Consider the following 26,423-nt stretch of genomic DNA (forward strand, 5'->3'; position numbering starts at 1 on the left):
AAGGTCACCTTGGAGCCTCTTCTCCAGGCTGAACAACCCCAACTTTCTCAGCTTGTCCCCATAGGGTAGGGTGATGCAGTCCTCTGATCATTTTTGTGGCTCTCCTATGGACACACTCAAAGAACTCTACATCCTTCTTATGTTGAGGACTCCAGAACTGGCCACAGTACTCCAGGTGGGGTCTTCACAAGAGCAGAGTAGAAGGGGAGAATCACCTCCCTCAACCTACTGGCTACACTTCTTTTGATGCAGCTCAGGCCAGGGTTGGCTTTCTGGACTGCAAGTGTACATTGGCAGCTCATGTAAAGCTTCTGGCCCCACACTCATCCCCAAGTACGAAGGTAGAGCCCTGACTCATGCCAACTCCAGTCAGGACTACTCAAGCTAAAGGAATAAGCATCATCTGCAGAAAAGGGTTAAGAGATTATAACAGCTTCTCACTGTTCTCTGCACTGACACTAACCCTGCCTGATCTTCTCAAAAAGAAACAGTTTCAGGCCCCAAAATACATTCAGTGGCAAAACAAACCCAGGCAGAAGTGGGCTTTTGTCATGAAAGGTACCTTGCCTACAGGGAATGAGTCCTCCACTCTAACCAATGCAGTAATCTGAAGTTGCTTCTGTAATATAAACTGATAGAAACACAGAACTTGGAAACATGCCATGTTCCCACAAAGTCATTAAGATGCACTAGCATGTGAGGTCTGCCACAGCATTAGAGGCATTTTGTGAAGAGCAACCATGATTTAGGGAACCACATCAAAGCAGAAAACAGTGTTAAACAGCACGGTTGAGCCACTGCTCACTTTCAAGAGCATTTCTATACCAGTTTATCTAATCCTGACACTGTAATCACTGTACTTTGAACTCACCCAGAAGCCAATAATCACTGGGTTTAAGTATAATTTCTCCAGTTTCCCTCATCATGTTTCTCTGCATTACTCAGTTTCTTGCCCTCCACAGTCTCCAGTTCGCCACCATCAGGCAACTGGTGAATATGCAGTAGATCCCCATGTGCTTTCAGCTCTGAAATCCAGAATTGTGTGGCTGTGGCTTCAGTCCAGCAGTTTCCCACACTGCTGCAGGCACAGAAGAAAGGCTGCCCCTAGCACACACTATATACAGGGCATACATGGTTCCAGAGTGCCTTCCCAGGCATGCAGAGTGCATCAGTTCAGAAGAAATGAGACCATTTTCCTGTGCAAGCAACATTTTACTTAGGATCACTCATTAAATGCTTTTACATTTGGCAAATGTATCAGCAGAATACTCAAAGAAAGCTAGCATCTGAATCAGTTAGATGGCTAAATCGTTATATCTAGAACATTTTATGTTTTTTTGATGTTTAATTTTGCAGAAAAACTTGATGTTATCAACACAAGGGTTGAAACTGGATGACTCAGTGCATGGTTTTTTAAGAAAAAAACCCCCTCAATATCTACATTATTTTCCTTTTTTTTTTTTCCTTTCCATTTAAAACAGATTAACATCCTTCACACTACCACCATCTCCATGTTGCATAAGGTACTCAAATGTTAAGAGCTCTGATGACTTCAGGTGTTTGCTAGTCAGAAGGGACAACAAACACGTTGTTTTCTACTGCCTTCATTGGGTGTTCATACTGCAGAGAAGGAAAAAAAAAAAAAGACGATAAACATTTCAGAAACTTATAAAAGTGTTTATGTTACATTACATAAGAAAAACTACAGAGATCCTAGAAGTACATTTAGACTCAGCTTTTTATTTCCAAGATCCCCCCCATCACAAGGTGCTGCAGGATGAGCAGCTCCCGTGATGCACCTGCCCCTGTGCCTCAGCCCTGACCCTCTTCCATGGTGTCCTTCATCAGGAGCATTTTGGAAAAGGAAAGGCCCGTGTGTCCCTCAGCAGGGCAACTTCCTGCTCCCAAAGAAAGGCATCAAGGCTAGCTCTTGCCAGACTCAAAAAAACAGATGAGAGAAAGCATGCAAGGTGGTGCTATGCTGCAGAACTCCTAGCCACAGGATGTCAAAACTCTGAGGACAAAGTGAGATAAAGGGACAAGAGAACTGCATTAATGGCCATTAACTGTACAGAAATGAGCTTCTGGATGAAGCAATACCTGAGATATGAACCCAGGAGAAATATTACTACCTAATGGTGCTTGTCCTTACCTTCTCCCTCAGGCAAGGGCTTTTTGATTATTTTCCCTAGGACCTAGCAGGACCAACATTACTTTCTCAATGATTTCCATGAACTGGGACTTCGGGATCCATGAAGAACAAGCCCCACCAGTCACCTAACCACAAGTTTTCCCTGCCAGGACTTCAGTTTCATCTTTTCACTTCCAACATTTATGAGCCAGGCCACAGCTCAGAGCCCACCAGGGCCCATACAGAGCTGCTCATGTCCTGTACCTACCGTTGTATCCTGGATAGTACTGACAAAATTCTTTGCTGTTTCACCAAGGGCCGAGTCAACAGACTGAATTCTGGAAGAAAAGTGAGCTTAGCTTGTTTGTCTGTGAAGTGTTAGCTTGAAGAGATGCATTTAACAATCAAAAAGAACCCCAGGACTCCCCCTTTTGCAGCTTTTTGCACAGTGTTTGTACCAACAGTATCTTTTATACAGGAAGGTATCACCTCCTCCCACCCCCCTGACCTGTAGATACAGACATGACCAGATTCTGATGCAAGTCCCTTCAGTTATATGCCAGTCCTGCACACCTTCCTATATAGAGAGTCCCTTATTGTGCCCTAGTTCCAAATCAAAACCCTCACAAGACTCCATCACAGACACCAAATGGAGACAATACAGCTTCAGAATACTTTCCTGTATACCATCAGCCTAACCCCTGCCCTTCTTTGACCATTAAAAGAATTATGAGCACACAGGACAGCTGACAGAAACCTACCTTTGCTTCTGCTGGTTGCAGAAAGAACTCAGTTTGAGCAACTGTGTGTTCCAGAATTCCTAAAAAGAGCCCCAAATAAAACCCTCATTACTTGGGCAGGGCACATGGCTGGACTTAAGAAGTCATACGCACCACGGCATCCTTCTCCATGTTGGCCAAGACCTGAGTTTCCTTCTCAAGGCTGGCAAGCTCTTCAACAACAATCTTGTGGAAGGTCTCCAATTTACTCAGCCTGGTGATGGAGAACAGGAACAAGTCTGACTCTCAGATGGGCAGTAGCACAAGGCAGATGACAACCCCTTCAGCACCAAACCTGCCTTCAGGCAGAAGCAAAAATCCTTGGCAAACTGCATGGGGCAGTTTTGTTCTCAGATATGTCACAGAGGATGTGAATAGCTGGACAAGGTCAAACTGAAGATGAGTTTAACCAAACAGTCCTAAGTAACAGCCAGTAATGGAGGCACAAGACAGGGTTCCCAGTGGAATATTAGTCCTGAATACTCTCCCAGTCTCCAGGATTTCAGCAGAGATTTCTTAAGCTTTGGACACTACTTTGGCACAAACGATGTCTGATGGGCTTTCCTACCATGGGCATGATATGTACAAATGGTGTTGCCACAGGCTAGCAATGATTTCTAAACCTTAACCAGCAACACCCTTAGTGGCTTGAATTTGCCACCCTTTCCCTGGCAGCAGGATGCCAAGCCATCATTCCATGATGCCTGTAGAAACCAGTTTTCTGGGGTAGGACAGATTTGGCACAGCTGCTTCTGACAACCCTGCAGCTTTAGTTGGCTCCAGTTTCCTTAGTTAAGAACATCAAAGCGTGACAGCAGCTCATGGCCATCGCCTCTTATCTTCCACACCAAAACATTCCCTGGTTTTGTGGTTGGAACATAAACTTCTTAATGTACCGTAACAGTGAGCAAATTCTGTTCATAGAGATTCTATTGATACCACAGATTTTGCACAAAGACTTATTTCATACCATGTTTGATCTAATACATGCAACCTGGACATGTAATAGATAAGGGATGCCTGATAGACTTACTCATATTTCAGGCTGTTCTTTTATTTTGCTCATAACAAACCCATAACTATTACAATTGTGTTGCTTTGTTCTGGTTTTAATTTAGCTCCTGAGAAATTTGACAGCCCACAAAGCAAAATAACTTGCTTAAAGCCCTGTCTGGCAAGTACCTGTAAATTCCACTCGCTGGCATAGTTTTCATGCACGTGAAAATAATCTACAGAAATTGGGAAGAAGGGGTCTGCTAGAAATTGATTTAAGTAAACCAGAGTCTGGCTTCTCTCTTACAAACCGTAGGAGCAGAAGCTACTAAGTGTAACAAGAGGGGTTTTGAATAAATCAGTGAGCACCGATGACAATCAGAAGACAGTTTAAGGACTGAGTTGCTCTTATCTCAAGTTCGCTTTACATGAAATTCATCCACTCTTCCCTTACAGGAAAAGCAGAATAAATCATGTGCGTGTGCTTCTGAAACTCTTCTTACAGAAAAGGAAAGGACACATACACACCAGCTTCTTTGCTTTACAATCCATAATGAGAGCAGTAGCTTACCAGCAGGTTCACTTACAAAGAGGTATTTCTTTACTTATCAAACTTTATACAAAGCTGTTTTCAGCCAGCAGCAGACAGCTTACCTGCACTCATGTATCTGGTTCAGCAGGGCAGACACATTCTTCTCTGAAGTCCTCAGGGTGTTCTGTGTGCTGCTCTCCATCTTTTTGTACCGGGACTAACCACAGGATGCTCAATTAGGGATGGGCAGTGGACCAAACCAAAACCTGTAAGTCTGATTTGTCACCAGTGTAGTTTCCCTAGAATGCATATCCCTCCCCAGGCTACACTTCAGCTTAGTGGAAGCCATCTTAAGTGATGGTTTAAACTAAAGTTTAAACTAAAAGTGAGATTTAAACTAAAGTGAGATAACAATTGCAGGGTACTGCAAATATGAATTGATTTTGTTCAGCTACACTACTTACACCAACACATTTCTATGTAACCCACGTGACTTCAGGTTAAGGTTATGTTACCCAGCCAGCAAAGGAGTGAACTTCATTTATACTCCAGCATCCTTAATTCTACAAAACCAGGCCTTTGTTAGCACCACTTCAGACAGGCATTAATGCAAATTGTGTACATTTTAATCATAACTGATCTGTAATGCAACCACCTCCAGCCTTGACTCAAGGACTACTGCTAAAAATCTTGCGTGAGTACCTAACACCAACTTTAAAAAAATAATCATGGTTGCACAATACAGAGTGCTGTGCTGATCCAGTAAAAATATAATCTTAGGCTCCACGATATAGATGGGATGTTTACTCCCACCTTCCCTGATGGTAAAAAGAGAATTTAATTTACTATGAGAAAACACCACATGGCACACATATTAAGAGAGTGCACATTACCCAGAACAATTTCTTTAGTTGGCTGACAAAGCTTTCAAATGCAGTAACCACCCCTGAATCACCAAAGTCTTCATGTATCATATTGGGAAAAAAATTGTCATCCATACCATATTCCAGTTCCTGACCTAGGAGAAAGCACATGCCCTGGTTAGTATAATGCTGGAGGGCTTATGGAATATAAACCCCAGGGCTACTGAAGGGTTCCTCATTCATGTGAACAGCAATATGTTCCAGAAAGCTGGATTTGAATCTTGCTCTTCTAGAGCAAGCAGGAGGGAAACTGCCCCAAAAATCATTGAGAAAAACTTGTTAGAAAGCATCACGGGACAATACTTAGCAAACAAAACAAGCAATATATTTACAGATAATGAGATAAAAGAGCAGCACAAGGGAAAAAAAATTCAGGCCACTCTGTACCTGTCTTCTACTTAGTCATTGCAAGTAAAACCTAGAGCAGGATTTTGCAGTTGCTTTGTCCATTTATCTGAATGCTTTTCCCAGTTTGTTGGTTTGTGAGGGTTTTTTTGGTTTGTGTGGGTTCTTTTTTGTTTCATTTTTTTGGTTGATTGGTTTTTTTTGAGTTTGAGGTTACTTTTAATAGCTCTGGACAATCATTAGCCAAAACGACTACAAAGTACTGGCATCACTGAGCAGCTTCCCAAGTGAATTGTGGTCAGGTAACACAAATTTCCTTATTCACACCTCTACATATGTGGTATCCAACAACAGTGCCACAATACATGCTTTCTGCTATATTTTGGCTTTTGTAGAAGATATCCTCTTTATAGATATCTCTCCAAGCTTTCATGTGACAATGACTTCTACCATCAAAAGAAAAAATGCTGAAAACACAAACACTTCACCTAAATTGCCAAACTGACTTTACCTGTTCGGGTCTTCTCTTCCTTCTCTACTGAATCAAAAACTCTCCTTGGTTTATAGACGGGAGACAAATTAATTGTTTCCAAAGTGGAAAATTTAGGTTTTTTTATGACAGTGCCACTTAATATATCTAGAAAGAGAACAGATGTTTCAGAACAGACATTTCTTTCACATTTCGTACACAGCAATACTCACCAGCTACTCAAGTGAAAAAACCCACTGGAATTACCACTCCTGCCTTAAAGCTGGTAACTTCATTTTAGGGTCTGGCATCAGATTTGCATGACAGAATAAGACTTCACCAGAAAGTCTCTTCCCTTGCAAAAATGTCCAATTAGACTGCCTTGTGCTATGCAGATAGCTGGGAAGATTTATGTATATTTAATATGGAGACCTTCCTTTCTTCCCCACTATTCTAACCAGAAAGAGCACTCTTGCCCAGCTTCTTCCTCTTCTCTTCTGCAGACAGAGCTTCCCATCTGGTTATGCTCATGAGCTAATTTCAGCTGCTGATGAGAAAAATAAAATTGTATAAATACAGAGGAGAGAGGAAAGCTCTGCACACCCATAACAGCCTTATTTTGCACAGCCTCACTGAAGTTGCCAAACAATTACCTTTAATCCAGAAAGACCTTCAGGAACACAGTGAGGGAGGCTGCAGCCCATATTCTAAGGAAAACTGGTAAAAATCATCCCTTTGTCTTACTGTTCACTTTTTGGGGCTCAGTGAGTTTTGTTTGATCAACCACTTCTCTGGAGTCTCCATAAGGCAGGAAGGTGGTGAAGCCCAGGGACAAGAGGGACCACAAGGAGCACACTGAAGTAGATTTGGGGTTCACAGAGCAAGAGCTCAAACACCTGAAATTTCTAAACATAATCCTACTTCTGCCTTCGCATGCTACCAACTCCTCTTCAACTGTATAGGAAACAGGGGTGAAGTCCCCAGTACTTATCTTCCCCCAAAATTAAGCAGATGTGTTGGTGCAAAGTATATTTTGCAAACGCTGGACAGGTAAGAGATACTGGGAACATGAAAACAGCCAGATAACAAGAAAGGAAACACTTTTGTCCAAGACAAAAAGATTCGGAGACTCAGTTCATAGCCACAGCAAGAACTTTTAAGACTGTCTCTCTCAGAACTACATCAGCATCTGGAATACTGCTGTCTGATCTTCTTGAAGTTCAGTTCTTTCCAATCACTAAGACTGTGCTGCAGTTTTGAATTAGTTTGTGCAAGTTCTGTTTCATTAAAGGTCCTTAAATGCCACTTACCTAAAAAAAAGCTGCAGCACTAATTCAAGTAATCATTTACCAAATGCTTATAGTGGTGAGCTACATCTTAGACAAAGTCAACAACTTCCAGAGATGTTTTTTTGTTTGGGGTTTCTTTTGTGTGTTGTTTTGGGTTTTTTTAAATGAAGTTGTACTGCACTTTCAAGTAACTACAGTTTTTGGGCGTCTTCTACATATTTAGTTCATATATTTGATCTTGGATCACTGGTTTTGTAAATTTCCAGCTCTTAATAGCTACACTAGTAGTTGCCCTAGTAGCTACCAAAGATAGGATTTAAAAGCTAGAGATTAATGCAGGAACACCTATGAAAAGCATCTTGCCATAGCCTGTCACAATGTACAAAACAGAAATGGAAGATGCTTCTTATGAGAAACATCTCTCAAATATCAAAAAATCTCAGTGCCTACTTGTCTTTCAAGGAAAAATGACAATTCCCTTCCTACTTTTTAAACAGCCCTTCCATGTTATTGAGACTAACAAACCTGAGTCCTTCCTCTTAAAACTTTCTTCTTCTCTTGCCAATTTTCCAGGTGCCTCATGAAACTTCTAAGGAGAGAAGGAAAACACAGTAAGAAGGTACCCACCCTGCATTGCAGACAAGCTGTCAGGGGCTTGACTACTCATAGGGAACAAAGTGACTCAGTGCTCTGATTTTAGGCAAGTAGCCTGACAGCTGATTAGGAGCTCAAGTCCTGCACACTGCACCTGTGTGGCCTTCTCCTCTTCACCAGAATTGCCCTTTTCAGATGCATTGAGTAACAGTGGATCCCTTTCCAGTTCCTCTGAGGGTGTTTCATCTGTACAAGAGATCAGCCAAACAGCACAGGCCATAGAGGTTTAATCCTGTATCTACTAGAAACCTCAGCTTAATGATACGTGCAGAAAAAAACAAACCACCGCCCTCTTTATCTCTTCACAGTCCCAAGCCTGGTTTATTTTTGTCTGCCAATTAAGTTCATTCCTTCACTTCTCATTAGTCCCAGCTAATGTTTTCCCTGCTCAAGAGATTTTATCAATAAACAACAGCCCTAGCAGACATCACAAGACATATCAAAAGGCTGAAAGCTTATGAAGAAATGTGAAGGGGGGGAAAAAAAAAAAGGAAAAAAACAAATCCAAAATCACACACACAAAAAGCACACACGCACAAGCATCAAAATAATTTTTCTAATGCACTGAAGAAGATTGAAAAAGAAATACCAGATAGATCCACTGTAGGTATATCATCCCCCTTGGAATTTGATAAGTTTTTTTTCCTTAGCATCTCCTTTGGAGCACTTCGCCTTGATGATCGCTGCTGAAACAAAACCAAGTCTAACTCTGTGTTTTATTGAAACATTACTACAGAAATAGAGATTTGGCTCATTTTTCAGTTGTTTTTGGGGGCCCTTGGGGGCATGGTTTTGTTCATTTGTTTTTTAAATACACTAAAAGTAGACTCATAATTGAAATATACCTAATATACTGAGAGCTCTGTCCAACACTGAAGGGGAAAGTCAATGCATTCTTAAGTTCTCCCTCTATTAGAGTTGCATAGTGGATGAAGATTTTTATAAGCAGAGTCAAAGCATTTTAGTCAAGAAAAAAAGAAATGCTTCCAGGAGAAACCTAAAGTTTTTAATGCAATTTCCAGTTCTGGAGAGTTTAGGGAAAAACTTTCTGTACGTATGTATCCTCCCAGAAGATTTCATACATGCCACTTTGCAACTGGGCACTGTAAAAATCTGGCATTGCTGAGTTGTATTTTGCTTCAGTTGATCTATGTCTGGTCCTGTAATTCCCCCATTAGTGTAATACACAGGTTTCCCACAGCTACAGCTGAAAGTGAAGGACAGGATACGAAACAGGACTCAGAGTGAGCATAGCACTTGGAATGAAAGCCCTGAAAATTGCCAGCAAAATACAAAGGGGGACTGAGAGCTTCCCAACACACCAGCTGACAGGACAAGGCAGAGGACAGAACAGGGGGACAACCTGGTAGAACCAAACTGGGATTTCTGTATGTGTTTGGATAACCAGCTCTAGCTCTTGACATGACCTTAGAGCCAAATTCCCTCCTGCTGGAGTGACGCCCATGTCAGCCAAGGCAGGTATCACACCAAGCATGCCAATTCTTACCCAGTTTTCCATTTCACAGGTTAACATTATAGTTTTAGAACAACTTGCTTTGGTTTCACACTTTTTTTCTATGAAGTTTCACATGGCTTCTTAAGACTTCCTTCTTTCCCCAGACGCTAGCAGATCAACACAGTCTCAACGATACTTTGTATAATAACTTATCCATTGGAACATCTGAGAAGAGCAACACCCCCAGTTTATTTAAATCCCACTCATTTGTATACCTTTTGCAGACATAATGCTTTGAAACCTGAAGCACTTAAGCACGTCACATCCTTACCTTCTTTGTCTTGTAGTCACTGCCACTACTTGCAGAAGACACTGGGAGCACTAGAAGGAGAAAAGCTTACATTGTTACTGACAACTTAACTGTGTGCCTTACCCAGCTGAAGCTTGCTTTGCAATTAAACAACCCCCTTCTGAGTTTGGTTTTCTAGACATTTACAGGAGAAAACTTCATAACACTTGTGTTAAGTTTCAAAACCCCTTTTTAAAAAAAGCTTTTTTAAAAAAGCGGCAGGCTCAGCAGTTTGTCTTATGGTCCCCAAGCCCCAGCAAGGCATGTGGGATGGCACCATCCCTTTGAAATACAGTATAAAGCATATTTTATCCCTCAACCTTCTTCTGCTTTTTCGTTTCCACAGAAACCAGCATCTACCTGAGCAAGGCTCATCCTGCATGAGAGGGACAGAGACATTCCAACTAATTCAGGGCAATTTGGTTTGAATTTAGAGGCCCCAGCAGCTGACAGAGCCATGGAGGGCAGCCATAGGGGACACTTGCTGTTGGCCAGACCTTAGCAGAATTTGCTAGCAGAGATCATCATACCTGATTTTGTAAATCAAAACTGAGGACAAGTGGCTTGTCAGTGTACAACTAGAGGAGCAGGATACTACAGTCTGCAAACTGTGCAGCCTTTCAAGTTTAACCCACCATGTGATTTGTGTTTCTGGAGAAATGAGGAGTAGAAAGTTGTAAGGAGGAGGTATGAAAGCTCCTCTTCCTGCTTTCTAGAGCATCCTTCAGTCCCATGACAGATAGTTTTACCCACACTGACACTTAGATACTAAATTTCCACCTGGAAGCTTGAACCCAAGTATGTTCACTGAAGGGAAGGAAGCCCAGTTCTTTGAGCACAAGGGTGCACAACAGAGCTCCTCCACAGGGCACCTCACATTGCCTGCCTCGAGCCTGCTCCCTCCTACTCAGTTTAGGACTTGGCCAAATCTTCCTTCTCAAACCATCATCAGCCATCTCCTTATTTACAGTACAGTACATCACACAAAGATGAAAGTCAACAGGGGACCAAGCTTACCTTTTAATTTACTTCTCACCCTTGGCCTTTTTCGAGTGTAGTCAACAGATTTTGGCAACGACCGTTTCTGAGAGTCAAGGATCCAGCTTTTTTCACTCTGACCAGTACTTGTATTTTCATTGTTGCTTTCAGAGAAGATGTGTTTCCTGTAACTGGACTAAAAGCACTGTTTAGAGTGAGTAGTGCTCAGTCAGCTCCCTCTGTCCACCCAGAAGTCTCCCAACCATTCCCCTTCATTTACTACCAAACTATTCCATTTCTACCTTCCCACAGCACAATACCTGAAATATTTAAACTGAGAAATCTACCAAAATAGCAAATAGTTAAGCCAAACCAGCAGTATAAAACCATCAAGAGGCAAATACTTGCCTTTGGCAAACATGAGGGTTACAGCATCCTCCATTCCCATATCCCCCTGCACCCAGACAAAAAGAACTCTCACAAGACAGAAAGTCGGGGCATGCTCCAGTTGCACCCAAGAGCACAGCAAGAAAAAATGAGCAGATATTCACTCACTGGTCTGGCAGTCCAGGTGCACCCTGAGTACTGCTCTCTGTAGCAACAACTGGACCATTTTGAGGCTCCCAGGCTCATAATCTTTCACCTCCATTCTGGATAAGCCTTAAACTTAAGCCCATTTCAGGGTGCAACCTATTCATGCAGGTGGATACACACAGCAATCGAATCGCACACAACCTACCCGCCGCTTTCTCTCCAGCTTGTTTGATTCCTCATTCTTGTTTCCCATTTCATAATTCCTGTCAAGTAACCCACAAAGACCTGAGTTAGTCCAGCAGATGCTGTGACAGCACATCGCAGCAGCACGGAAGGGACACAACCAAATAGCAGTGACAGAGCTCCTTAACAGAACAGCATGGCCACCAAATTACTAATGCAAGATCATTAGCCACATTTTTCTTCTTTGGTTGGCTTCTGAAAGTCACAAATGGGGAGAGAGGAAATTTGGCACCTTCTAAAAGAAAAATTAGGTTACATACTTAAAAGGTGGCATGTCCCTGGCAGCTCCCTGTAACTGGAGGTTTCCAAGGAAAGGTGGAGGTATTAAACATTTTTTAAAAATTCAGTCAGGAATTTAGGCATATGAGAATGGAAGGGGGATGTTTATGGGTTAGTCTTGTTATTTTCAAACTGGTTAGCAGTCATTGTTCTCTCTAGTAACTTTTATACTCTCTATTACTCTTTAAATACTAGTACTGATAATATCCACAGATACTCTAGCAGCTAACCAAGGAACTATTTTATTAGAAACATCATACAGCCTTTTTGATCCCAACTTAAAACAGCTTTACTTATGACAGTGAGAACTCTGCTTTCACAGAGCAAAAGATTCATAAATAGTGCATGTATAATCATGTACCTCTCACTTTGTGAAGAAAACTTCTGGCCAAGAATCTTTCCTTTAGCTTCTGCAACCTAAAACAGAAGGATGTATTTGTCTTAAAGTTCAAAGACTCTAGAATTTATAAAATTTACAAAATTAAAATGTATCAAGACTCAAAGGAGCTATAGAATGAACAGCCTATGGGTCCAGCATGGAAATTTAACTTTTTTAACAGAGTGGGATTTGTTAGTTGAAACAGTATCATATATATATATATGATATCTTATATATATATGCATATATATAAGATATCTTATATATAAGAGTCAAACATTTATTTTATTAAATGGATTTACTTTGTCTTTTCCTTACTTTATGAAAAAGTGCCATTTTAAGCACTATCACCACCAGTAGCATTGTGATGTAAATGCAGGACAGCCTTGGGACAGGACAGGGTACCACGAAGCAGCGTTTATGCTGACACCCAGTGGCAATAGCAAGCATCCCGTTTAAACAGAAATTTGGGGTGTCCCAGTAAGCATCCATCGTCTCTCAATTAACAGGCAGCAGTGAGAGCACCTGCACCACGGAAGATACTGAAAACCAAAGGTTTAGTATGATGGAGCCACCTTGACAGACACCATCACGAGCAAGTTTTCATCCTCCTGGGAAAACATGCACTGGTCAAAGTTTCAAAGCAGAACAATCCTTTTTTGTTTAGTTGGTTTTGGGTTTAATTTTGGGGTTTTGTTTGGTTTTTTATTTTTCTCCTAACAGTCTGCAAATATAAGTCAACCTTAATTTCCAACAAAAGTTTTGCAATCACTGGCTTTAGCCAGGGATCCTCACTGTGCCAAATGTGGCTTAAAATGGATTTCAGTATCTTCTGATTCTAGCCTAGGAGCACAAAGCAAAGGATGCTCAGCAATCTGCTTTCAATATTCAGTAAAATGCAAACAGAGATTGGCCTTCACTCAGAAAGATATCCCATAGTCTCACTCCAATTCCTATTGCTGTTGATTTTGACACAGCACCCACCATAAGATCAAAAAGTGATGAGCATTCTCTCCATCCCCAAAAATACTTATGTGCAGCATCATACAGGAATTCCAGAACCTCAGATTCCAATTGGTTTGTTTTGCTATTTTTCATGCTGTTTTGGTGACATTAGAGCAGCTCCTAACAACTTCTGTCTCAACTTTACCTTTTCATGACTTGCAGAGTCCGAGTTTTCAAAATCATAAATTTCCTTCCTGCAAGAAGATACATATATGGCAGTAACTTGGGACTGTGAAGAGCTGCCCTATAGAACATCATTAAGTATGGGGGGAGTGAGGGGTAATGTGCTGGTTCTCAACTCCCTGCCCTATAAACTCTGTTATACACTAAACACTATAAACACACTTATATATCATGTTTGCTTGTTCCTATGCTAAAAAACAAACAAACAAACAAACAAAAAACCACCAGAAAACACCACAAGTCCTTTCCTTCGTAGTCTCTATGGTTGTCTGTCTTTTTTTTTAACTCTTTCAATTGTAAATTTTAATTTTGAGATAAATATTCAGACGATTCAAGTTGACCTATCCCTGTTTTTGTTGTGGACATTTCATTCTGATTTCACCAGTCGTAGTATGTAGTAGGAAGAAAGTGAATGAAAACAATTTCAGAGACATTCAAAAGAAAAAGTCCATTTAGTTTCCCCTTTTGAAAACTGACATTTAATATTTGTTCTCTAATCACTTCTCTGTGTGCATCTAGATTTTGTTTGCGTGTCTTTCAACATTTAAAATTAGCTGTAGTCTTTATTTCTTTCTCCAAATAATAACTATTTTTTTTTAATCCTATAATACTGCCCAACATACAATATACCCTCCTTTCCTTAGTAGTGAAAGAACAGGAAGACCAAAGAACAGAGCTAAAGCCTCTTGAAGTAAAAGAGATGCTCATTTTCAGATGCAACACTAGAGGGAGCAGAATGACCGAACCAAAAACCTCTTTTTCTACCTCAAACAGATGGAACAGTTTACAGCTCTTCTTTTTTTACCCCAGGAATTTGCTGCATCGAGGCGTTTCATCTTGAAACACCCAACTTCTATTAGCTCCCTGACATCTTTATCGCTCTGGGGACCCACAGAGACAAATTATGACCCTTCACAGCCTCCTTTTGCTTGCGAAAGCCTCCTTTGCACAGCTTGTTTTGCTGCCTTTTCTCTTCGAAGAGCCCACGCCGTGGGCACTCCCACACCCCTTAGTGCCAGAAGTGGGCTAAAATCACCCGGGACACACACGACCTGCAAGGGCCTCATACCTGCTATCTTCAGTCCCCTGCTTGGCCAAACTTGTTTTTCTGTTTCTCCTTTCCCTGGTAACATCTTTCTGAAAAGAAGAAAAGTTGCAGGATCTAGAATTCTGATATGCCAAGTCATGTTCTTATCCCAGAGTCTGATAAAAGCAGACACAAGAAACTTCTTTCCTCCTACTGAAACACCCATCCAGCTGCAACTTGTTCCTGCAGTTCTTCCCTTTAAGGAAGTGTGGGAACTCCCAGAGCTGAAACTTTGGCTCCAAAGGGGCAAGGATAGAGGAAAAAAAAAGTAGTTCAAAAGCTTTGAAATCATTTTGCAGTGGGCAAGTATTACAAAGCCTTTGAAATGTCAGTTAAGACAATTGAAAAAAATCTAAAATTAATACCTGGATATGTAAACCCAAGATTAAGTCTCAAATGTTATTTCTTATACAAACTAAGTACCTATTGCAAACTACAATTATCACTTCAGGAAATTAATTTCTCTCATGTAGTGCATAGCTTATTTTTTTTTACTCCTGGACACATCAATAGAAACGTCCAAGTGCTCAAGTTGTCAAAAGAAGAACAACTACAGCTAACTCTCAGTTACTTGTTAATTTATCCATGTTGCAAGCTTCTCTTCCAGAACAGAGAGAGAGCTACCCACACTAGAATGAGGTTGGGAGCTGTCACTTCTCCAATTCACTTTCAGTGCTAAATGTCACACTGCAGCAGGTATGACACTACATGGGCTCAGAACACAGCTCAAGGGGAAGAGCAGGTCAGTCCATCTTAGGGTTCTTCAGCAGCTCCTCCAGAGATCTCTTCCCTATTTTGTGTCTCTCAGTCAGGTGGGCCACAAGGCAAGCATACCTTTGGTGTCAACTCTTCCATGGGTTCCTCTTCTAGGGACTTCTCACTGAGGACAAGACAACATGTGAGGGCAAAGCAGTGCTGAGTGACTTTATTTAAAGCCCAGAGAGCCAGTTTGTGAAGTACTAAGAGAACAAATACCTTGCACCAATTAGCACCAAAGCAGTGGTTTAAAAGGTATTTAGGGAAGAAAGCTAACCAATAGTTCTACAAATGTCCAACTCATTAATTATAAGAAATGCTGTCCTGCAAAGCTCTGAAAAAAAAGTATACTAATGCCAAGGTGAATTCATGCTCACTTGGTATTTCACAAAATTAATGGTCCTCATTATAAATAGTTACATAAATGGTGAATGCTGCTTGGGGCAACCAGCCTTGCAAGCCAGCATGCCAAGACAGAATCCTTTCAATTATTTTACATTTAATAATTGATGGAATAAACCTCAAAATCACATGTGTGAAGATGCCAAGGGGGCAAAAAGCAAAAACCAAACCCATGAAAAACTCACCTTGCAACTTTTTGTTTGCAAGACACTCACCTAGGCTTAGCTTTCATCCTTGGAGATGGAGTTTTGGACTTTTCTGCTGAAGGAGGCAAGGAAACTACAGCTTCATCCTCTGGACCTACTGTTAAACATTTTACCCACTTTTGCTGTGAGGCCCACTGAAGCAGAGCTTTCACCATGTCACCTGGGTGACACTTAACTGGGTAAGACAAGAAACTGAAGGGAACATTGCCTGACCTGGGCCTTGGTTAGCATCTTCCACATCAGCCTGCAGGTTTACTGTAAGCACGGTGTCATCAGAGCTAACTGCTTTCTGCTTGGAGACATGATATCAGGAATAGAGCATTCAAATTATCAATAATTAAATGAAGGATTTTTCAGGAACACAGATTTTCAGCTCCAGCCTGTGGCAACAGCTGCCTAACAGGTTAATTATTAGCCACATGTGAAAACATTTGTTGCACATAAGTGATGCTGTGAGGTGCTCACTAAGAGCATCCAGCCCTCCCCTTACTTATAAGGGGAAATAAATTTTCTTAACAAGGCAGTTTTGCAGGAATTATATCTTTGAAGACAAGCATTTGGGCTAACTTCTCATTGATACAAGATGAAGTTTGAAAATTGCCAGATCTGGGTACAAACTAGTTTTCTTTGAAACCTGGTTTTAACCACACCTGTAAAAAAGCAGAGTGGATGAAGGGGAAGAGGGGAACAAGGACTGTTTCAGCATTCAGCAAACACTTACTGGTACAGTGCCTGTTGGCTGCTGGCTGTGCTGCAACGCTGTGTTATCTGATAGAGAACCCACGTTTTCCAAGTTTGAAGGATCTTTCCCGCTACCCTGTGAACTGGTGGACTCCGGTATCACTGCAGAATAGCAACGGGGTTAGAAGGTTCTTGCTGTAAGCAAACACACACTTTTCCTTTCCATTCTTACACAGGGGCATAAAAGCATAGCAGTACAACTTGCTAGGCACCAACATAGCAGGATCTTGTTTAAACAACAGAAAAAACCCAAGCATCCAAATTACCTAGAGCAGAACTGCAATACTAAACAAACAGCATGTTGAGTCTCCCCTTTCTAAGCCCCTTTTGTATGAATAAGTGAAAATTTATTATATTACTGCTGCCTTGACTTAGCTCTGGAAGACACAGAAAAACCCATCGTGTCTGACTAAAGAAACAGATCAGCAAGATCTTCCACCACCTTTGTTTCCCTCCACTGAATCTCTACCAGTGACTGCAAAAGTTGTTTTGCTACAGATGAGCTGCCTTCTGTTCTTTGTACTCCAATTGCTTCAAGTAGCAATTGCCCACCTTGTACCTCTGTGTGCTTCACAGGGGACAGTGGTGAAGGCACTCTCCCCCTCACCTGCACCTCCAGAGGCTGGAGGACTTTCATTCTAGCACTTTTGGGGTTGTAACTGGAGGAAAATGAGAGTGACTACGGGAAAAAGTTTCTGTCTCAGACATCTAGAGCTGGATGCAGCTCTTCTAGATGTTCGCCTGAAGGAATCTGAAATGCACACCAAGAAGGAAATAAAAATTTGCTTTTAACATAGTCACAGAAAGAACACTACTTAAGATAAGGGCTCAAACTCATAATTCACTTTCTGAGATGGTGGGTGGTAGCATTGGAAAGAGAACTGTGAGTTCATCATCTTAGAAGATCTGGAAAGATCTGTTAAAGAAGTTGCACCAAGGAATAACCCCCACAAAACTTATTCATTTTAAAAAATGAAGTATAGTAAATTTAGTAGCATAGACATATCCCAGCCTTCAAAGAGACATATTTACTACCCAGGGAAAAAAAAAACCCAAAAACCAACCTACTTCCCAAACAATTTGACACTGAAGTTGAGGTGAGGAAGCATTTCCTGTTTAAGACCAATTTTGATGATGCATGTCTTTCCTTTGTGCTGAAAGCAGCTTTTCCTCTAACTATGGGTCACAACCTTGGTGGTGATTAAATGAAGAACTTCAGAGTAGGGTAAGGGGAAAGGAAGGAGATACTTTCTCTCCTCCTTTGGTAAGTACTGGGCTTTTCTTTGGGTTAGGAACTCAAGCATCACACCTGTCCTTCAGGCCGTGTGTTCCCTCAACCTCTGCTATATTAGGAACAAAATTAAACACAGCCCAATGATCCTGGAATATCTTGTAGATGGTCTGGCAGCATGGGAAGAGACATCATTCACAGCTATTTAAGTGTGCCCAACTCAAATACATACAAATCATTGGCTGTAGGCTGGTAAGAACAAGGAAATAATATCAATCCCAGGTTCAGTCAGGAACCATACAGCTACATTTCTGTAGCACAGAGACAGCCCTGGGGCACAAGCTGGTTATTGCAGTGCCCATGATGCCTCTGCATATGGCTGCAGAGAGGAGCTGTGCTGCTGCTCATCTCTCTACAAACTGGGATTTACAGGTGAGCCCTTCTGCTCCTCCAGATGCTCTTCCACAACAGCCCCCACCTCTGGCACTGCATCATCTGCCCGGTGCTGTAACAGGACCAGAGCACATCATTCTCCATCACATCATATTGTTGGAAGCAAAAAAAAGAAGCCTTGGTAAAGGCTGCCCCACCACATGCTGCTCAGAGAAGAGCAAAATAAGTGCCAAGGTGCAAGCCCTGATCAGACTACCTGTGTTTTCACTGGTACACAGATGCTTCTCCTTCCTGTGGGTGCCCCACAGGCACCTGCACAGAACAGCCAAACCAGGAACCATGCATGGTGCAAGCAAGGGAGGATAGATGTGTGTATCCCACTGCACTAGAGAAACACTTCAGCACACACTGTGCATCAGGGGTCTGTCCACCCTCACCCCCGGGGCCAGAGGGACTCTGCATCCACCACAAACATCAGTTAACAAGTTCAAGATACAAGCAGTAGAAGATTGAGCTTGGTAGTAGTTGCTTTTTGCTTTTTTTTTTTTTTAATATTGTTAACTGCAAGCTACAGATTGCAAGTGAAGATATTGACTTAAAGTCTCAATGAGCTAACTTTGATAAATATAATAAAAATCTTTAAAAAAAAAAAATCACCTGTTTCATCCTGCGTGGCTTCCTTCCCATTATGGACAGACTCCTCTTCAGCCACATTTATCTGTTAGTGTGAATTGAACTCACGTGAAAGTGACCTTACAAAACGCAGAGTCTTCATCTAGTAAAGTCAGCTATTTAATAACAAAACTAACAGTTGTTAATCACCAGCAACAAATCACTGGATTCTAGTTGAGCTGACTTTGGAAAAGTCTCATCTCCTGTAAGGATAAGTGACAGTCACTATGCTATGGTTATTTACTGCCACATAAGGTTTCCTGCAAGCCTTGAAATCTGATTTAATCACAAGTATAAAAAAATCAAACATATTATAGTTTCCCCCCCCAAAAAACAACCCACACATCCCCATAATGTAAAGTTTTTACATTAGCTAAACATTTAATAAACATTTTATATTAGTTTAAAAAAAATAATAAAAATCCAGGTTTCAGAAGTTTTCTACTTTTACTCTAGAAAATACTTGTTTTTCAGCATCCCTTTCCTCTTTTCCAGATTCTCATGTTACAATTTGCTCATCCCGTGCAATGTAATGCTTTGAGATTGTGTAAGAGCATGTTTATACTTCAAGTTTTCTAATTCAGAAACTCAGCAAAAGTAATTTTAACACATAAACCAGTTTAGCCTTCTAGCTTCCAAACCATGAATCTGAGTCCCTTAAAACTTCTTTCCTGCAGTCTCTAATCTTTCATTCAGACCAAAGTTAAGACCATCTATACTGAGAGCCAAAAATCCTCAGTGAGGAGACAGATATACAAAAAATAGATATGGGAAATAAAAGGAAAAAACACACCAGAAAAACCCACACTGGCCAAAGTGTATCAAGTAAAATATAGTTTAGAAAAGAAAAACTCACTAGGAGCTTACCATCATTTTTTCATCACCCAGAACTTTCTTAAGTATACCCAAGATTTCAAACTCAGCACTGAAAGATATTTTGATTTTTGTTGCTTCTATTTTGTTAAGAGTTATTGGAATCTTCATGTAAATTTTAACAACCTTTTCTCCATCAACCTCTGCATTAAAAAAACAAAAAAAACAGAACCCAAAACAGTTAAATCTGTTTTAGAGCGAGACATCCAGTCTATCACCACATTTGAATAAGCATTTGAGGTTTTTAAAAAAGTCTTCTTTTCTACATCTTTCCAACTACTTTGCTTACCCATTTCTTTCTTGTTGATCTAAATAATTATGCCCTGCTAAATGGGCCCCCAGATGGTCCAACAAGCACAGAGCTGGTGTAAGGTGAGTACCAAAGTATATGACAGAGAGAGGGGAAGACACAGGTGCTCTCTCCAGTGATAGAGAGATTTTTAGGTTGGCTCTCTGTGCCTTGAGGACCCACAGACAAGGAGAGAATAATTCTGGTAGGAAATCCTTACCCTTTAGGTTGTAATGGCTGACTGCTTCTTTCGACAGCCTCACAGAGTCCCAGAGAGTACCCTTTGGAAGCCAAAGCAAGCAGATGAGCAGGGCTGACCCAGCTGCTTCAGGATAAGGACACAAAGGGGGCTTTGCTGTTACCTCATTACTGTCCACATAGAAAGTCACACTCTGGCTGCCAAAGTTGAAGTCAATCCAGAACTTCTCCAGCTTCTCATCTGATGGCTTCTTCACCTGAGGAAGTAAAAGAGCAGCTTTGCCCTTCCCAGAAAGGCCCCACAACCACTGTCTCGTTCTCAGTTTTAACAAGATGAAATTAAAAAAAGTTGTCCTACATGTCTGTGCACACACACATACCTTGCAGAACAAAGAGTTGGGATTAACCTGCCAGTTCCCAGCCTTTCACCCAACCATACCCACACGAAGTCAAACGTGGCTCTACCTCAGCCAAGATAAAGGCAATACACAAATGCTCACATGTTTGGGGCAGGAAGGAGTCTGTGAAACTTCTCTGTGTTACTGAGAACAGCAAAATCAGTGGACTTGCCTTCCACTGACTTGGTTTTGATTCAATACAGCTGTCAGGGACAGTGCCATAAATACATTTACTTAAAGACTTGTAAATCAATCTGCAAGATTTGTAACTGCATCGTGACATCTCCTACATGGGCATTCAGTTATTCTTGTTTTCTGGCCATAGGAATCAGAGGTGTCCTGTCCTCCTGTTTGCTTTTAGAGATCCCTCTCTGTCATCACCATGAAGAGAAGCACTGCCTCTATCATTTGGCTGATATAACAGCAAACTCAGCAGTAGCAAATTGGGCACTAAGTGACAAACAAGCAAACCTACCAACTACAATATACTCCAGAAAATTTAGCTTTTAATGAAAAACAGTGAGGGGGAAAAAAAACAACAACTTATACCCCAAAGTAACATTTAATAGCAGAACACTGTAGGGAGGGTGTCACAGCATTAAAGACTATTACCTCATTCATGTCAGCAAAAGCAGATATGCAAGGAAATGAATAGACTCTGGAAGAGAAGCAACCTCACATGACACATTCAACAGTGACTTCATGAAAGATAAAAATCAGTAAGATTATTTACTAATCTTATTGTTAAAAAATTTAATAAACTCCACAGTATTTTAGTAGTGACGCATTGCCTTCATTAATTTTACTTGCAAAAGAGCCTCCATTAGAATAAATATCTTAAAAACCTTGCTTTTTCACATGTGATGTAAACCCTTTTTAAATATATAACCCAAGCCAGTTTACAATACTAGTTTTTCCTCTCTGCAAGAATGACAGCACCCGTTTATTCTGTTTGTTCACAGCTTACCTTCTTTTGTTCCCAAGCCTTTCATTTAGCTGGTTAAGAAATTTTCTGCAGTCCTTCAAGACAAATAACATCTTATTAAACACCAGGCTGCGTTTTCTTTACAAAGAGTTACTCTAGAGAGCTGTATAATATCTATACCAGTCATAAGCTTTTAACTACTCAGTGTGATGCCAAAGGCCACTGGAGAAGAAGCACTCAAGCTGCTACAAATGGTTGGACCCAAGTTACAGCCCCCAACCCTCCAAATATAAACCACAAAAATCTACTTATTTATGCTTTAGGAGTAAATTAAATTAGAAAGAAGAGACATTTTAGCAATGTGTCATTTTATATCTGCCAGATTTAAAACAAACAAACAGAAAACCAGACTAACAAACAAAACCACAAAACAAAAAGACACGGTCCACAAAAAACTAATGTTCTGTATTTATAAAATCACTCTTGTAGAAACTTCTTACAAGGACATTCTTACTGAACTCAACCAAAACTTGCCCCTATACAGACTTGTCAAGTATGTTGTTTTCAAAATAAGGACCCTCACCGTCTCAAATTCTCTGTCCTTGATCTCTTTGAAAGCTTCAGCAAGATAGTTATCTTCAAACCAGTGGTGAACAAGGTCATCCCTCCATTTTTTTGTCATTAACCTACAAAGTGCTTCTGAAAGGGCAACCTGAAGGTCATAATCTACATGGTAAACATAAGCACAGGGTAAATATCACCCCCCAGGATAACAGACAGCTACAGCATTGCTACTCTTGCACTTATACACAACACAGCCTTGTTCAGCAGCTGGCTTCAGTTTCACACAGAAAAAGGGTAAGAGCCAAGCAATAGCTCCAAGCATCCTCAGCTCCCCTGGCTCATTGAGGTTGAGGTGTGGAGCATCATCAGCTGTGACACAGGCACATGTGCTGGGAGATGTCCTTGGGGATCAGGAAGGGGATGAAAAGCCTGATTGCTAACTAAGATTAAGTTACATTTCACCTACCATTGTACTGACCTAGAAAGCATTATTGCTAGGAGAAAACAAAAAAAGATTTCTCTTAGGGGCCATAAACCTCATTAACAGAGTACAGCAAAGTAAAAATTTATTTTTTGAAGGCTAATAGCCAGCATACTCCATAAACACATTCATAAAACTGATCTAATTACCTCTCTGAATAAGTCAGTGTGCCTTTTGTTTTTAGTTAATACAAACAGCTAATACTAAGCACAAAGAACTAAATACATTGTTGCATCTAACAATTTTTTATTCATTTTTGTTAAATTACCATCTGATTTTCCTCTCCCAAAATCAATTCTTGACAAGGAATCAATTTAAATTATAATTAATTTATAATGAATAAACATAGGAATTAAAGTCTGTGAACCCCCACTCAATGAGAATAACCACTAAGTACTTCTTACCACCAGCCTCCAGTATAGTTTTTGCAAGGTCATTCCTAAAACAACATAATGCAATGAATTAAGGTGGAGATAATAAACTCTTGTTGCAGGGATGATGGTGTTTAGCTGCAGGAGCTGGAAGGAAAACTACTTACGAAAGGGAGCACATCTCCTCAGACAGGGGGAATTTCTTTCTCTCCTCCCGTGAGATGCTGCCAAGTATAGAGTTGAGAGTCCTCAAAGCCTTTGTCCCCACAGAGGAAGGGGACAGAACAAGGGAAAGAATTTTTCACATTTTTAATCTATTCACACACACTTGTATGTGCATTCATTTTCTTCTCCTAGAAGGAGTCTTACCTCCTGCCGCAGAGCACAGCAAATACTTTCTTCTCTCACTAGATTCCCTAGTTCAGGTAAGAAAAAATTCACCAGCTCTTTCTTCCCTAAAAAAAATAATTTGAAAGGTCACAGCTAGCAATGAGCTGGTGTCTATGTAAAAGATGAGAAGCAACTACAGCTCATTGTGTTGAAGGAGCAAAAATACCCCAGCTGCAAATTAATTTTAAAACAAAACATATTTAATCCTAGACAGAAGAGGGAACCGATAACTTATCTGTAAAAAAGGTCCAGGTATTTTAACTGCAGACCTGGTTAACTACTTAAATAAGTAGGGAAAGGAGAAGCTAGTTACTAAACTGCATCAGATAAATCTGTAACACAGAGCTTTTGACAAAGTCAACAATGCAAACCACTAGAGTATTAACAAGAAGACACACTCATCCCTGCTATTCTCCCAATAGAGTGAGCTACAAGGATGAATATGATTTACCCATTTCACAATGTAATGCTTCCTTTCTACATGACTGTTGAGCCTGGCTGTCTTGGGCACACAGGTATTTGTTCTTTCTGAAAGCAGCTGCTCCACTGCCCTAATGGCAAGCCAGCTGCAGCCACAGACAAAAACCTTGTCACCGAGACAAATGAGATACAGACAGATGAGATACATCCCTCCACCTAGTTAGGATGGCTGCAGGAGTTGTCTTATTCTGTGGAGGTGGCTGCCTTCAGCAAGAGAATAACACCTAGGAGACACTAGGAATAGGTGTGCAAGAGCACACTGTCTAGCCTCAAGTCCATTCAGAAGCATCACTTGGGACAAATGAAATACTTCATAATAACCATTTAAAAAAGGTACCACAGCTAGATTTTTTTTTCCCCAGAATGTTCTATACAAGCAAAGAGAAACGGTAAAAAGTTTTGGACTCCAATGTAAATGATAATGAAAGTTAACTTCAGAGGAATTAATAGGAAGATTAAAAAACACTGCAAAGAAGAGGAGGTAGGGAGTGAAGGAGAGAAAGAGAATACAGTTCAAGCAAAATTAAATGTGCTCCCAATACAGAGATTTAGGATATGAAAGAATGGAAGGAAAAACAATACTGACCTTCATTACTACACTTGCAAATCACCTGATGGAAAAAATAAAGGAAGCCTTCATTAACATACCACAACTCAAGAACAGCAATACTCAAAGTGCTGAGGTGTTTATGCCCCCACTGCCACACCTTGCAGGGGCTAACAAAATATTACTGTACCCACATCAGGAAAAGCAGTGCCACCTGATACAGGTAGATCACATAAGGCCACCCTGATCATACAGGCTGGCATTATTCAGGGAGGGTAAAGGGAGCACAGCACCCACTTCCCCTGGGGATTTCAGCAGCACTCAGGAGTGCAGTGCCCTCAGGTTCCCTAAACAACCCACATCATGGCATCACCTTGTTACTTTTATTCCACATATGTGCCCATGTAAAAAAACACTTTAAATTTACATACTACAATACTAGATATATGATAGCTCAAGTGTCCATTAAATTAAAATACTACTAAAACACAACACTTCATCCTCCACAGTGAAAGCGTATCAAAGACATAGGTGGGGAAGACACATGAAATTTTACAAATAAACGATTAATAGTATTTGGTATTATTTCAATGTGGTTAATAGAGAAGAAGAAAATTTGATTATGCTCAAATAACTCTTGGTGTCCTAAAAAGAGTCATAAGTATTCAAAGAATTGCTGATGCACAAAGTGACGTAGTTGCAGTAAGCTATAAGATGGTGGCAACAGCTTGGACAAAGAAGCTAAAGCATAGTTTCTGCTGAAAATTTAAATCACTCAAATATGTTTAAAGTTATAAACATTTGAAATAGAAATCTAAATGAGAATCATGAGCAGTTCAGATTATTCTTTAAAAGCAAATCAGCTGTTTCAAGCATTATAGAAATGCCATCTCAACCACATCAGCAAACACATTTACACGTAATGAGCAGCTCAGTGGCAGCAACTTGGGTTTTTAAACCAGGGCTTCAACCCAAAACCTTTTTTTCACCAAATGCATCAGTACTTCTTGTACTTTTTACTGCAAAAACACACACCTGACTTCATGTTAGATAATGAGAAAACTCTACAGCCCTGTGCAGCTTTTCCCAGGTGTAGCAAATCTCAGCCTAATGCCAGCCCAGCCCAGGCTCCTGGGCACTGCCCATTCCCATCACCTGAGCTGCAACCCAGGTTTAGTCCTAGGACAAAAGGTCTGCAGAGCTACTTAACTTTTTAACAGAAAGTTGTTTATGAACTGTGGCTGTCTTATCTAATACAGGCAACCTTTCTTGCCCCCTTTAATGAACATACATACCAATGCAGAGTCAAAGAATTCTTCAAGAAGAAACATCAAAAATTTATCCTCATTTGGGTCGATGAGGATTACAAATGATCTTGCTCTTTCAAACCAGAATACCAGGTAAAAGTTAAAAGAATCAGTTAAAACCTGGGAAGAAGAGTTAATAATCCTTAAGCTGTCTATCTGCAGGAAACCTTAAACACATAGACACACTTTTAAGTCTTGAAATTCAAAGTAACATATTGAGTAAAAAGCTACACAGCATTAACCAGCTCAAATTTTGCCAGGAGGACATGTAAAGTTCCACTCTCACACCCATTCAGCAGGACATACCTTCCCCCTTCCCTCCCCAGCCTTCCTTTTGTCCTCTTTTCTCATCTCAAAACACCTACCCCTTGGTACTCAGGATCTCTGACACTTGTGCTTGTGGCACTGTAACTCCTATAGAAGTTTCTAGAGGACATCAATTCACAGTAAAACAATGTTTTTAAAAATAACGACTTAAAAAAGCTTGAAAAATTTTAATACCACATGGTACCACACACCTGTGGCTAACTGGAAATTTATGCTTCACTGGATGGACACAGCTCAGATGGGTGCAGCTTTATTAATATTCTC

At 40.7% G+C, this 26,423-nt stretch overlaps 1 protein-coding gene across 2 annotated transcripts; it reads right to left on the reverse strand.

Annotated features, from left to right (window-relative positions):
• Nucleotides 1-1,290: 1,290 nt before the first annotated feature.
• Nucleotides 1,291-25,996, reverse strand: SYCP2L (synaptonemal complex protein 2 like). 2 transcript variants are annotated; one of them, XM_071738681.1, is made up of 29 exons: nt 25,821-25,996; nt 24,565-24,589; nt 23,478-23,563; nt 23,276-23,364; nt 23,142-23,176; nt 22,276-22,418; nt 21,735-21,787; nt 21,380-21,425; nt 20,534-20,626; nt 20,392-20,452; nt 19,877-20,025; nt 18,995-19,055; nt 16,694-16,815; nt 14,591-14,658; nt 13,484-13,532; nt 12,316-12,371; nt 11,638-11,695; nt 10,938-11,094; nt 9,903-9,952; nt 8,705-8,798; nt 8,210-8,301; nt 7,987-8,050; nt 6,215-6,340; nt 5,329-5,453; nt 4,558-4,652; nt 3,025-3,124; nt 2,893-2,951; nt 2,400-2,469; nt 1,291-1,620 (listed from the first exon to the last, which is right to left on the reverse strand). In XM_071738681.1, the coding sequence occupies exons 1-29, from the start codon at nt 25,854-25,856 to the stop codon at nt 1,564-1,566; spliced, it is 2,319 nt and encodes a 772-aa protein (XP_071594782.1). In that variant the 5' UTR covers nt 25,857-25,996; the 3' UTR covers nt 1,291-1,563. The 2 variants fall into 2 exon arrangements, 1 of the variants encoding a protein (XP_071594782.1); XR_011724745.1 differs by lacking the exons at nt 1,291-1,620; nt 2,400-2,469; nt 2,893-2,951; ... (22 more) ...; nt 24,565-24,589; nt 25,821-25,996 and adding an exon at nt 15,443-15,529 and having other exon boundaries at nt 13,502-13,532.
• Between the last annotated feature and the right edge of the window lie 427 nt (nt 25,997-26,423).

This window comes from Heliangelus exortis, chromosome 2, assembly GCF_036169615.1.
Source record: "Heliangelus exortis chromosome 2, bHelExo1.hap1, whole genome shotgun sequence".
NCBI lineage: Eukaryota > Metazoa > Chordata > Aves > Apodiformes > Trochilidae > Heliangelus > Heliangelus exortis.